Source organism: Manacus candei, unplaced genomic scaffold (genome assembly GCF_025592945.1).
Source record: "Manacus candei isolate 608988 ecotype Guabito, Panama unplaced genomic scaffold, ASM2559294v1 h1tg000002l, whole genome shotgun sequence".
Classification (NCBI taxonomy): domain Eukaryota; kingdom Metazoa; phylum Chordata; class Aves; order Passeriformes; family Pipridae; genus Manacus; species Manacus candei.
The window spans coordinates 2,960,256-2,974,167 of NW_026138050.1; the positions used below are offsets into that span (position 1 = coordinate 2,960,256).

Genomic DNA, 13,912 nt, shown 5'->3' on the forward strand with positions numbered 1-13,912 from the left:
CACAGCGTTAAGCCTGGGAATTTGGCCTGCCTTGCTGTACTCTGGTTGCTGATAAGGAAAGCCCACAGATGTGACACTCAGTTATGTTAAGTTAAATTTCATGCTTTACACCAAAAACATGCAAGAACATCCGCCTGGGACAGGTTAGTACGTGCCCCCTCCCACCCGCCGTCTCCAGTCCCTTTGTGAGGAGCAGGAGCCCCCAAGTGTTTCTCCCAGTAGGAATCAAAGTCGGGGTCCCAAGGAAGCTCAGAGCAAGAGAGGGGTTACACGAAGCCGGAGAGGCTTCGGTGCATGGCACATGCATTGGGTGGGTGTCAGTGGCTGCCCTGGGCTTGGTGACCCCCAGGCAGCTCAGGAGGGATGGGCTGGCAGCAGTCAGGCTCCTCCATCACCCCCCCCCAGAGACAACATAGGAACCTCCCCGAAATTAGGCATGATGGAGGTGGGGGCACATGAAATTCTGAGGGTTTGTCCAAAAAAAAATGCTGTGATGTTTGCCTGCAGTCTGGGGCTGCAGAATTTCCTCAGTGACTCCACTCCCTCCACCCCAGCACATTTTGGTGGGGTTACTCCCTTCTACAATAGGATTTTAATCCCTCTGGCTCCCAGGAAACACAAGGGAAATCCCCAGAACAATTAAACTGGAGCAGGCAAAATCCTCCAACCCTTCCAAAAACCCTCTCCAACTTCCAGGTCCAAGTTTGGGTCACTGCTCATGGCAGCAATGATTTGCCCAGCCCCTCTGCACACTTCCCCTCTTGCTACCCCTCCTCATATTGGCCAACTTAAGCACAGACAATCTGATGGTGGATTCAGCATTCAGCTTTTAGCCCCATTCCCTGATCTTTTTCCATGCTTCAGGCAAAGGGAGGTTGGATGCCTTTGCCCCAGGGAAGTGGGAGTTAGTTACTCTTCCAGCACTGCCAAGTGAAAGTGGAACTCCTCCAAGCAGGCATTGTCAGCTCAGAGACTCCAGAAATAAATGAATTAATAACTCCTCCTGGGAGATCATGGGCAAGGAAGGCAGGATGTCCCCCTCCCAGGGCTGGCTCCACTGCCTGTGCAACTTCTTCAGGGGAAATTTTCCTGTGAGAAATAAGGACTTAAGGTTTGGCGTTGACACTGGTTTTGCTGCCACGGGAGCGCAGGGTTTGGCCACGCACGAGGCACTTTGATCCACAGCCAGTTTGGTCAAGTAGATTTGAGCAGGCCAAAATGCTGCCCCTCCACAGAACAGGACTGTGGACCCATAAGAGCAGACAGAAGCTGCCCTGTGGGTGTCACAGCTCCTCTCGGCATGGATGTTCCCAAAGGAAGGGCTGGGAAAAGTTCACTTTGTTTGGAGGACGGGAGGAAAGGCTTCCCAAGGGACCATCCTGTCTCTTCTGCCAGATCCTCCAAAACACATTTCTAGGTTTAGCTGAGGAAAGGCATCTTGTAACAGAAGAAACCACCAAAGTGACCTAAGACACCAGGTTGTCCTCATGCAAATCCCGCTCTGGCTGCAGGGAACATGCCTGGGAGATACACCTGAGTGTGCTGTGTTTGCCCATGTAACTGTCACACAAAATCTCCAGCCAGGAGCAACTGTTGGGCTACAGGATACTTGGAAAGCCTTGTGTGCACCCCACTTCCTGAGGGGAATATGTGGGGAACAGAAAGGGGGAGACAGCTGTTGCAGAGGCAAACACAGTATGGGATGGATCAGAGGTGGACTTTGCTGAGGTTCCTCTGCCTACCACGGTTGTGTTTTGTCTTCCCTTGGGAATGCTAATAGGTAATGCTACCTCCTACCCCATCCCAGATCAAAGGTTTTGTTCAGCAGATGATTCTGGTAAAGCTATAGCAACATTTGCAAGAAGGTCAAATCTCTCAGAGCCCGCTCAGTGGTGCACGTCCCTGTGTCACCCAGGATGTCCCCAGGAACACCCCAGACTGAAGCCCACCAGGGATCCCCTCGGGTGCAGAGGAAGGTGGATCTCTCTCTCCTCCCTGCTCTCCTACCTGCAACACGTAGCCCTCCCGGGCGCTCTGCTCCCGGCCCAGCGCCACTTTCAGCTGGTCCTGCAGGTGCCGGTTCTGCTCCAGGAGCTCCAGGGCCTCCTTCTGCTTCTGCTCCAGCTGGAGGGACACGAACAGAGACAGCGTCCAGGGAGTGGGCAGGGGATCAGCCATAAGGAACAAGCGGTTTGGAGGGGACACAGAGTAGAATGAACAGGGCTTTTGATGGCACCGCTGCTCTGCTCTGCTCTGGAATCTGGATTTCATTTTGCCAGGAAAAATCCCTCCCCCCTGAAGGAACTAAATTGTGCATTAGTGTAATTCTTAAAGCTCACTGCAGCAAAGGATGAACGGCACCAGCTCGTGCCAGGCACGACCCCGGCAAATCCCTGCCTGGTTCAGCTCGGTGATACTCCTGGTTATTCCATGCCTGCACCCCTTTCATTCCTGCTAATACACCTTAATCCCAACTAACAACCATCTTTGTTATCCCAGGCATGGACTTCTTCCAAGTGAGCTGAATCTCCTCCTTTCTTTTCCTGAAATTGCAACACTGTTTGATGTAGGCTCCACAAAAAGGGAACCTTTGTGGCGTGTGCTACAACTCAAGGCAGTTTATAGCTGCAGACAACACAAATCTGCAGCTGCAGAGGCACACAGGACTGAGAGCTTGAATTTGGGGTCTATTTGATACACCTCGATTGTACCCATCTCATCAGACAGAGTGGCTACAAACCAACACAAATTTGGCTGCATTGGCTGGGAGGGGGCAAGGAAGTACCAGGCTGTAAAAACAGCCCTTTCTGCAACCATGGGAACATGAGCTGAACTGGAATGGACACGGATCTGTGCCTTGCCAGCTCCCAGAGGACCTACAGCATCCCTACTTATTGCTACTACAAGGCAGCAATAAATGCAGGTTTTTTTAAGCCTATCCCAGACTTCCTACAGTGACCACCGTGGCCTGGAGGCCATTTTGGCAGGCAGCCTGCACCCCACACACCCCTTTACCTCCTTCTCCAGCAGCGTGGTCAGGTGCTGCTTCGCCAGCCCCTCGTCCCGGTCCTCGGCGTGGGCGAGGTGCAGGGGCGTGATGGGGATCTGCTTCTCCTCCCGCAGCGGGGTGGTCTCCACCTGGTGCCAGCGCTGCTCGATCTCCACGTGCACGTTCTGCGGTTTGATGTCTGCCGGGACGGGCAGGATCCGGTCCACCTCCATCCTCAGTGCCTCTTCCGACCCTGCCCCGTCCACAGCGTCGATCATCTCGAAGCGCTTGCGCCGCTCCTCCCGCCGCCGGGCCCGCTCCCGCTCCAGCTCTCCCGGGTCGGCGTCGGTGGCACCGGTGTCCCTGGGGAAGGCGGCTGAGCCGCCACTGGAGGAGTCTGCAGCGTTCGCACGCTCCTGCACCAGGGCCTGCTGGATGGGGCGAAATTCAGCCCAGTCAAAGGTCTTGGACCGTCCTTCTCGTCGGCGTTCCCGAGCACGGCTCCGCTTCTGCTCCGGGTCCAGCTCAGCTTGCTCCGCATCTGGCTTCTCGCTCGGCTTCGGACCAGTCTCGAAGGAAGAGCTTGTTTTGCTTTTCTCTTCCGGCAGCGAGCTGTGAGGACAGAGAGAGGGTGAAGGAAAGTGTCAGTGGGTGCTGGAGATGGCCAGGCGCTCCCATGCATGCCTCGGAGAGCCGGGTGGAAAGGGGCTGCTGGAAGCCCAAGCCAATGCCACGTGGGTGCCCCTTTGCCCCTCCATCTCCTGTCGCCTCTTGGGTGCAGGAGCTTCCGCTGCCCTTCCCCGGGGTTGTGCTGGTGTGCAAAGCCTCGGTGCAAGCGGTCCCAGCTGCTCCAGAGACCCCCGAGCCCCCAGAGAGTGGCTGATCCCAACCTTGCTCCTCCTCAGCAGCCACACCAGGGCCAGTGACCACGACCCAGCAGCAGCCCGTGGCCAAGGCAGCGACCCCAAACTGTGCTGCCAGCAAGGGAAGAGGCTCCGAAAGCTCCTCCCGCACCCGGGTTGTGGGGCTCCATGCACACCCGCCGGTAGACAGGGCCATAGTCACGTGCTTGCAGGGAGGATGCCACCAATCCCACCAAAGTCAGGCTGGCTTTGGAGCTGTGGGATGGGGAAGCACAGAGCAGCTCCAAGAGGTCTTGGGAAACAAGGGGAAGGTTTCCCTCAAGCTTGGAAAAATACTAGTGGGTCGAAAACTTCTCCGTGCCACTATCTGCACTGAAGGTAGAGACCTCCCCTGGGGCACCCAGCCTCATGGGCAGCCCCCCCAGCACCGGGATGCATCCTGTATGTGCAGGGGTCAGTGCAGCAAGGAGAGCAAGTTCTTCAACACACCGTGGAAATCACTGAAAACACCAATTTCTCAAGCAAGGAATGATTTTTAGTGCTAAGTTAGAGCATGGTGGGTTGAGGGGGGAGACATACTTCTCAAGCAGGGGAAGTTAATAGGGGAAGGCAATACCGTTTCCAACCTACAGATAATCCATAATGCAGTATTAGCTTATTAAATGTGGACATGCCAGCCTTGTAACATGCACATCAAAATTAGAACAGAAAACAGCAGTATGCTAAGTTTGTGGAGGAAGCCTGTCCCAAAGGAGTGGTGGGCACTTGCTGAACCCTCTTTGCTGTCTGAAGCCCCCCGAGATGCCTCCTGAAGCACAGCCCTTCTGCTCAGGTTGACTCCTGACTCTTCCTGCTTCCTCCAACCACAGCATCCTCCTGGGGTCCAGCCTCCAGCACATCCTCAACAAGCTTTCTGGAAGAGCTGGAAAGCAGCTCCCTGGGCCCTTCACTGCAGGCCCTGGGACCACATGCATCAAGACCACCATGACTGGGAGCAGCAGCAGCAGCATCACAGCTTCTCCCGCCTCGGGAACACACCCCAGCTCCCATAGCCAACAACCTCATGGATGTGCATATGCCCAAAACAAAGGATGGAGCAGAAGAGATGGCTCTGCGTGGGGCCCAGGCTAGTATCTTCCGATGCACTGTCATCCACCATCAAACCACAGGCTCAGTAGAGCTGGGTTTTGAGAAACTCTGGCAGTTACAGGCTAAAACCAGCTCAGAGATAATTCTTTCTTCAGCGCTGTCACTTGCAGCTAATAAAATAAACCCAAAAGGCACCACAATGAAACATTGCTGCTCCTCAACCACAACTCCAAAGCCAGGTTCTCAATCTGGAGTCAGTTAGTGATTACAGTTGCATTTTGAAGAAGTAAAACGGGGATGAGACTGAGTCTTAATATGGAGATGAGTGTTAGAAAAAAATGGGGGTCTCGGGGCCCCTCGGATGGTGTTGGGACATAGAAATTATGCTGCTTTAAATCCCACATGAAAGAATCTCAGCATTTCTAGAGGTGACATCTCTCACAAGCTCATTTCTCCTCTGCTGCTTTCCAAAGGGCATGGGATGTGTGTCAGGGAGTGGAGGGACAGCTGCTGGAAACGGAGTGAAGAGACTCAGGAGATTGACCCAAAGTTTCTCATTTCATCTCCTGCAAGTGCCCCATGGCTATGAATTCTGCTCAAACACTTCACATCTCCTCCATCCCAGACAAACTAATTCACATCACATGGGAGGGAGGGGGTCTTTGCCTCCAAATGTTATTTATAGGTCAAAATAAAAAGGGGTAGGTGTGGGAGCAGTGCAAGCTGCGAGCTGAGCACACTGTGGCAAGAAGCTCATGAAGGCTGCAGGGAACTGGGGAAGCACTGGGGAACTCAGCCTCACCAGGGCTGTGAGCAAAATATGGATCCAGTGCTTTCTTGGGGGTATTTTCTATTTGCCCTGTCATTGTTAGCAGAGTGTAATGAGTGTCTCTGCTGACAGCCAGGCACTGCTGAGGGCAGGCAGCAGCACAGCCTCTGCTCCCCATGCTGGGTGCTGACACACACAGCAATATAAACAGTCATTAGGACTTGAGAAACCAAGAAAAGGTGTGTTTGGCTCGGTGGAGACATGGCAGCAGGTTAATGACATATGGCAAAGGTCTGCAGGAGCGTGCAGGATGGGACAGGCCCTGGGGACGGGGTGAACTCCATCGCCCCCCCGGCACGCTGAGCACCCGGAGTAACATCCCTCCTGCACCCGGGCCACACTGTGCCAACATTTGCCACCCTTCATCATGAGCCCTGGGCAGTCTGTCCTTCAGCTTTCCAGCAGCCCCCTTCACAAGCCACTCCCCGGGTGCAGAATGTAATGGCATCCCAAAGCCAGGTGGGATGCGCTGGGACACCCCACACCAGGTGAACACAGCCCTGCTGCACACACAGCACAGGACTTCTCAGCAACGTGACTAACCCACGCCAGCCTCCACCCCATCCAAAACCAGCTCGGTGGGAAACGACAGAAGCACACACATAATTCCCTTTTCCCAGCTCAGGATGGATTCACAGTCTGTTTGTGCAGCGTAACAAGTTACTGCCCAGCCAGGACCTGCGCTTGGACCCTCTCAAGAGGGAAAGCCAAGTGAAACCACTTTGTGTGGGCTCGGAGCAGGTGCAGACAGTGAGCGCAGGACTATCGTGCTGCAGTAACCTGTGAGCAACCATAAATACATCTGGCTCTTTAAAGGCAGAGAGGTCCCCTCAAATTTCTTTGGTCTTCATCTTCATATCTAGTCACATCGGAAGATACCAGTGTGGGGAAATCAAGTGTCAAGACCAGGTTGCTTCTTCCCTTCTCTCTGGCTTTTATTTAAAGAAAAAAAAAAAAAAAGAAAAAAAAAAGGAAGGGAGGGGGAAGAAAAGAAAGAAAAATAAATGGAAACTGCAGGACTTCTCATCCGAGGTGCAGAAAAGGAGGAGCATGCAGTGAATCACGAGATATACAAACCACAGAACGTTAATACAGGAGAGAACACAGTTTTCCAACCTGGGCTTCAGCACGGATAGTTTCAAAGAGAAGTTTTTCCTGGGATTGCATGGAAATCAAACATACACAGGAGTGAGGAGAGAGGCGGCTTCCCCGAGACCCCCGTGAGATCCACCAGAGCTCGGGCAGGGCTGGGAAACAGCGGCTGAGTGCCAAGTGGGATAGGGAAGGAGAGGCTGGAGCATCTCCAGGTCAACGGCACTGGGTGAGAAGAGCCATTCCATGAACTTTGGGGACAAACCTGGCAAAAACCTGCTCGCTGTAGCTACAGTAAGGACAGGAGATGGAGTTAGTGGTGTGGCCATATCCAGGCAGCCTGTAAGAGGTGGCCCATAGAAGTGTGGCCAGCAGGGTCAGCTGTGAGGACACCAAACACCCTGTACCCACAGCCACAAGCACCCACAGAAGGTACTCTGTGACGCAGGGGCTCCCTTCCTCTGGCACTGACACAGGAGGAGACAACGGCGTTACTAACGCGTAAGGGGAACGAGCTGCGGCAGCTTCTGGAAGATCAAAAGAGGAGGGGAGACGATTTGCTGGCTGGAGTTTAAAATAGATCAGAGCCAAACAGCTTCTAAATTGAACCCTGGGCTCCTGCTGCCATGACCCGTGGAGGGGCTGGGCAGCTCATGCTGAACAGTAGCCAGAGGAAAGGGGGAACCCAGCACAACTGAATCCAAGTGGTTTCACAATACCTGGTGAGAATCCAAAGGAGCCTTGATATAGAAACAGTGTTTCATATTCCTATGCACAAATTAAAGCCACATTTTCAACCCTCTTTGAAATCTGCACGTGTAAGAATAACTCAGCATATCAGCGTCCCCACAAAGTGTATCCAAATTAAGCCCAGAGAGAGGGACGTGAGAAAGAGCCGCAGCTTCCAGGAACGGACAGGCTCAGAAACAGGAAAAAAAAGGGATGAGGGAAGAGTTACTCCTGCACAGCAAACCACACAACTGCAGGGGCTGCTACACTCCCCCCTTACCTTGTTACATCAGGAGCAGTGGTGGGGCGAACGTGCTTCATGATGGTCTGGATCCAGTTGCGGCGAATGCCCGACGTCATGGCAGAGAGGGTGAACTCCCCTTCCTTCGTCTAGGGACAGAGGAGGAACAGCTCAGAGGAGCTGATTGCACCCATCAGCACCGTCCCAAAACCACTCTGCACCCAGTCCCAAGACCAGTGTTGGGCCACTCATTGCTGGCCAAACAGCAGTCGCACCCAGCCCCTCCATCCCCCAGCATGCTCCTGGTGGGAATTAGTGTTTCCCAGCAATCAGGCTAATTTTGTCACAGCTGAGATCCTAAGGCTGAAACAAATCTTTGCCTTTCCTCCTTCCCTTTCCCCCAGACAAAAAAAGGGCTCTCAAACCCAAGGCCACAGCTCTCTGGAGCACTCTGGGGGCTGCTGTGTGGCCTTTCTTGGGTGTTTGGGGACATGTTGCCCTTGTCACGGACGAGCATCCCCATCAGCTGTCCTGCAGCCAGACTTCCTCCTCCCCACATTTTCCTTACGTGGATCTGGAAGCCGTAGTTCCGCTGAACTGGGTACTCAGTGACATCGTAGCATGTGGATAAATCGATTTCTCCATCCAGGTCAGCTGCCTGCAGAGGGAAGAGGTCAAATAAGCCACAGAGCTCTGCAGCCCTGAAGTGCAGTGGGCTCACAGGGAGGCACAGCAGGTCCCTGGGAAGCACAAAGCCCTGAAGAGCTATGCTCCAGGACCTTGGGAAGGCAGCCAGCCAGGGGGCAGCTCCCAGGGAGAACTGGGAGCTCCCCTGCGTGCAGTGATGGGTTGAACACCAATGGGAAGACACTTACCTCCTCTGCCACTGAATCCCGGTAGTATCTCAGGCTCTGGTCAGTCAGCACAAACCAGTGCTTCTTCCACTAGGAAACAACCAAAATGGGGCAGTTACAATCCTGCTCCTTTCCTCACCAGCGGAAACACAGTGGCTCTCGTCACAGGTCCGCTGGTAGAGATGCCCCACAGGGAAGCAGCTCAATGCCTCTCCCCTCCCAGCTCAACACTCGGCTTCACTGAGACCCTCCTGACAGGAAGGGGAGACCCAAACAGGCAGCAAGGCCAGGGACAGTGATGGTTTGCACCACCAGGACCCCGAATTCCCTGGTGCTGCCACACTACAGGTGCTCCACCCTCAGCAGCACCAACCCTGCGTGTGACAGTGACACACAGTGAGAGCCACAGGGGCAGTCGGAGCCTTCCCAGCAGCTTCACTGCAAGACGAAGCTTTTAGTGACTGCACTTAAAACCTTTTTAACAACAACAAAAGTAGTAAAACATTCATGTTTTATCTGCAGTACCTAGAAACTGAGTTGGAGTCTATTCCTGGCCCTTACTCTATACAAATCCTCCTCCTGCATGCTCCCAGCCAGGCACAGGCTCACCTAAGGTAGCTTTCAGTCAATAAAGCACAATCCAGTGGCCAGTTCCCCCTCGGCTGCCTATAGATGTGCCCTCAGCCCCAGTACCCGCAGCGAAGCCTAGGCCATGGCACTCACAGCCATGGGCAAGTCGCCCTCATCTTCCCTCAGCAGCTGAGCAGGAGGGAAGGAAATCCAGGGAAGGGGCAGTTTGCAAACAGCCAGGACCATCCATGCTGCCTCGGCATCAGTGCCCATGACTAAGGCTATGAGGGAGCAGCACATCTCACATCCCTTTGGGAACAGACAGCAGGAAAACAGCATCAGCTGCTTCCCTCAGTGCCAACTTAGAGGGATTCATTTTTTTATTTATTTATTGGCCTTGTCATTTCCCTGGTACTCAGGAGACTTCACCTGAGCCTCATTACTGACACCAAAGAGGTCACTGGGTTGCAAGGGAGACGAGACTGATAAATAGAAAACAGGAACATGAAACCAGCGCTGCTATCCAAGCTGCCCTGGCTCCCTAGAAACCCACGATACAATATCCACCTGTGGGGCTTTGAAACCTCCCCAGCACAGAGGACCAGCAGTTCTCGCTCCAAGGCTGATCTACCCAGCAGGGACATCAGGGCTCTGTCAGTGCCAAGAGCAGCCCCACATGCCGCCGGCACAGCCGGGATGTTGAAGTGAGTGGATATAAAGGGTAGAGCTTCCCCCTGACTCACCTGCCCATCCTCATACTGCTTTGTCAACCAGCCCTTCTTGAAGTTCAGTAGGTCGGGCTGGAAGAAAGGAGAGAGGGATCAGAGGAGAGGGAAGAAGTGTCTGCACCCAGAAGGCAACAGAAGTGACTTGATAAAATACAGTGCAGCAATAAAAGAGACCAGCAACAGTTAAATTCACAGAATTTAATCATAGAATAGTTTGGGTTGGAAAGGACCTTTAAAGGTTATCTAGTCCAGACTGCACCATTACACTGTGTGGTGGCTAAATGTTTGCACCCAGGAGGAGCAGAGACCTGCTGCATGGTATACTCAGCTGTTCCCGTCCTACCATTTTCTCTTGCAATTCCCTACTGCTCCACCAGCATAACAGAGGAAGGAGAAAAGTGAATTACCAAGACTTCAGGCAGTTTTGTCCCTCTGTTATATATTATGAAAGAAAAACTATGTGCTGTTGATGCAAGGCTGCAGGGTTCAAAACAGGCTGAGTTCCCAAGGCTGGAAATACAGGGAATCTGAGCCCTGCACCACCCAAACAACACCTGCTCTTTCCTCCAAAGTAGGTACATGGGGATGTCAAATCCCTGAGAAAAGCAACCAAGACAGCGTGGGATAACTGCTGCCAGACCCTCCTCCCAGCCCTGCCCGTGTACAGGGAAGGATGTGGTGGAAATGCTTTCACTCCCTCGAGGCTGAACTCCTCCAGCTGCTCCACGTGCTGCAGAGAGGAGGAGGAAAAAGGACAGCAGTGTGTGAAATCCAGCTGCAGTGTCTGAAACTGGCTACAGCAAGGGGAGAAATGGAAATTGGGGTCTGGAAGCCCATTCAATCAAACCTGTGCTGTGGGGCAGCACATCCCACATGTGAATGATCCCAGGGTGGTGGGAACCCAGTCCCGCTCCACAAAAACACAAAGGGAAGTAATTCACTGAATTACAGAATCATGGAATGGTTTGGGTTGGAAGGGGTCTTAAAGATCATCTTGTTCCAACATCCTGCCATGGGCAGGGACACCTTCCACTAGACCAGGTTGCTCCAAGCCCCATCCAACCTGGCCCTGGACACTTCCAGGGATGGGGCAGCCACAGCTTCTCTGGGCAACCTGTGCCAGGGCCTCACCACCCTCACAGGGAAGAATTTCTTCCTAATACCTAATCTAAACCTGCATGATTTTCTTCCCTTCACTAGATACTGTGCACTGCCACTTCATATGCACTTCTTGCACCTTTTTATTCCCACCAAGAATTTAAAACTCACTCTTGTGGCTGTACAAGTCTACCCAAAAAGCTCCAGAAACATCAGCTACTGCATTATTCTAACAAGTCCTTGAATAGAAGCTGTCTGTCCGCAAAAAATGCAACTTGTATTTACAGTAGCTCTGTAATCTATCTGAGAGATTAGCAAGTGTATTTATTTTGTCCCTGCAGAAGGGTTGCTGAGGGAAAGGAGAGCATTTTGTGTTTGTTCTGTACTGTTTGCCTCCAGGCCTGGTGAGCATTTGAAATATGCAAAGGGAGGAAAGCTCAGGAGGGCAGGTTCAGCCCTTCCTTGCAGCCTTCATCCCACTTCCAACAGCATAAACATCAAGGAAGTGGCATTAGAAAACTGGGACATGTGTTAGCTCTCTGAAAACTCTCTGAGGAGCCTGGTTGAGTGGAAGGTGTCTTTGCCCGTGGCAGGGGAGTTGGAACGAGATGATCTTTAAGGTGCCTTCCATCCCAAGACATTCTAGGATTCTGTGATTCTATGAAAATGCATCAGTCATGACCCAGTGGCTGGTCCAAGTCCAGAAACTGGACTGACCCTCTGCTGAGCTGGAAATACCCTGCTGCAGCCTCTGCTGGGGGACAGCACAGGGCTAAAAGGGGCTCTGGCCAGGCAAGGTGACCCCAGCACCTTCAGGGTGACCTACAGCATCAGGGTCTAACACACCAAGCAAAGCATCGAGGAAACTGGGTATTCCAGGGGAAAATAACAAGCAAAACGGGGCTGCTTCCCAAGCTCCTGCTGTACTTTGAGGAAAAGGGCTCCTCGCAAGACTCAGTCTTTTAATTTCTGCAACAGGCAAAAAGTGTGGCTCTTCTCCAGCCACAGCCAATCCTGTGACTCACAGGATTGGTCACATCTGACCTGGGTCACTGAAACCTGCTCCAAATGTGAGCATAACCCACGTCCTACGTGCTGACCGTGAGGAAAGCAGCAGACAGTGCAGTTTGCACTGGACCTGCTGGGGAAAGGCCTCTCATGTCCTCCCAAAAGGCAGGGGACACGGTCCCCTGGCTCACCGTCATAGAGGACTCTGTGGACCTTCTGTCCAGTGACTTTGCCCGGCGATGTGGGGACAGGGGAGATGCAGACACGTCCAGGATGGAGCCCACGGCCGCTCCTTCGCAAGTGAAGTCCTGTGTGAACAGAATTAGCCCAGATCAGTGCAGGAACTAGGACAGAGTCCTGCTCTCTTGGTTCATGGCATAAAAATCTGCTTTATTTAAGGGGCATCGCAGCCTCAGAACAAGTGTCATTTCTTTGGCAATACAATTTTTTGTCCTCTCAGGCATTAATTTGTTCCCAATATATCCAAGCGTATCTGGGACTCTCAAACCTGCCTGTTTCTTTTGTTACTTCACCCCATCCTGATGTGTCCTGGCCATGCCAGATCTGAAGTTTCCCTTTATATTTTGGAGAAAGGAGAAAAGGCAGCCTGATTTTCCACTCTGATCTACACCTGGGCCAAGGGAGCAGAGCAGCAAGTGGCAAACCTGCAGAGACTGAGCACACACAGCATGTGGCTCCTGCAGGAGCTGCCTGCGACTCCAGATCCAGACCCAGGGAAAAACCCTAGAGCTGAATGCTCTATCCTGTGCTGCAGGATCCCAGGTGCCATCCCCCAAAGCCCACCAGGAGACCCCAGCCGAGCAGCTCACCCGTTTCCGTGGGAAAACCCTCTTCTCGCTCCTGCCCTGCCGCGTCTCGCTGGAAAGGGCAGCCCCTCCCGGCACGTTTGTTTCCATGTGCTCCGCGTTCTCAATATCTAATGCCTCGAATTTTTCAATTACCTGGGATCGCCTGGAAAACAGAGAGAAAGGGGAAAGCGGAGAAGGTTTAAACGCAGGAGCAGCAACTGCGTGGAGCTGTACAACCCCACGAATTTAAGGCTGCAGAATTGCTTGACCCAGTGTTCATGCACACCTGGCTTTGGTCCCCGTTCCTCTGCGGGCTCCAGTGTGCCCAAATCCAGGGTAAAACCCCTGACACACATCCTTTCACCCATGGCTAAAGTGGGAAAAAACCCTCACACTATTTAGCTCCACAGGTAGCACCTTCAATAACTAGAAAACCCTTGCAAAACCAACAGTGACTTTTTACTTGTGAATTTTACAGCCCTTTGGGAAGCAGGGACTGTGGAGCAGCTTTGGCTTAAGCATGGCTCTCTCCTCTAGCACTGCAGCTATCGATGGCCCCCCAGGCCACAGAGTACTGATATGTCAGACCAAGCTGGGGTGCAGAAATAAAGGGGGGTCAGGTTTCTCCAGAGTGTTCACTGCAATAGGTACCCTCTAAAAACTCAGCCCCACACAGGGAACAGCCACAGGATTGCATGGAGTGAACGCTGTCCATAAATGCCTCCAGATCATGGGTCTGGCTTGCAGGATGCACCAGCTGAAGGGGAATGAGATGAGGAGCACCCTGTGCCATGGCAGGGCATTCCCCGAAAAACCTGGGGCCATTCCCTCCTCTAAACTGGGCTGCAAATCAAATATGGAGAGCAGGGAGCACAACTTGGGTCTCTCAGACACTGCCTTGGTGGCCCATCACACCTGTGGCACTTGTGTCTCTGAGGATGGAGAACTACGAAGAAATGTGGATGGAGCGGGAGCCAACCCTGGATAAAAACAAATGGGATGCTCCTAAGGAT

The 13,912-nt window shown here is 53.0% G+C and overlaps 1 protein-coding gene across 9 annotated transcripts in view; it reads right to left on the reverse strand.

Annotated features, from left to right (window-relative positions):
- Positions 1-13,912, reverse strand: part of MPRIP (myosin phosphatase Rho interacting protein) — a 75,561-nt gene that overhangs the window by 16,896 nt on the left and 44,753 nt on the right. For 5 of the 9 annotated variants that reach the window (XM_051777514.1, XM_051777530.1, XM_051777521.1 and 2 more), the window contains exons 8-16: positions 12,921-13,062; positions 12,282-12,398; positions 10,000-10,056; positions 8,708-8,776; positions 8,401-8,490; positions 7,872-7,981; positions 6,848-6,925; positions 3,016-3,601; positions 2,008-2,124 (exon numbers count right to left, since the gene is read on the reverse strand). In XM_051777514.1, coding sequence (XP_051633474.1) covers positions 2,008-2,124; positions 3,016-3,601; positions 6,848-6,925; positions 7,872-7,981; positions 8,401-8,490; positions 8,708-8,776; positions 10,000-10,056; positions 12,282-12,398; positions 12,921-13,062 — 1,366 coding nt within the window. The remainder of the gene's footprint in view (positions 1-2,007; positions 2,125-3,015; positions 3,602-6,847; positions 6,926-7,871; positions 7,982-8,400; positions 8,491-8,707; positions 8,777-9,999; positions 10,057-12,281; positions 12,399-12,920; positions 13,063-13,912) is intronic. The other 4 variants (XM_051777548.1, XM_051777578.1, XM_051777588.1 and 1 more) reach the window with 2 other exon arrangements.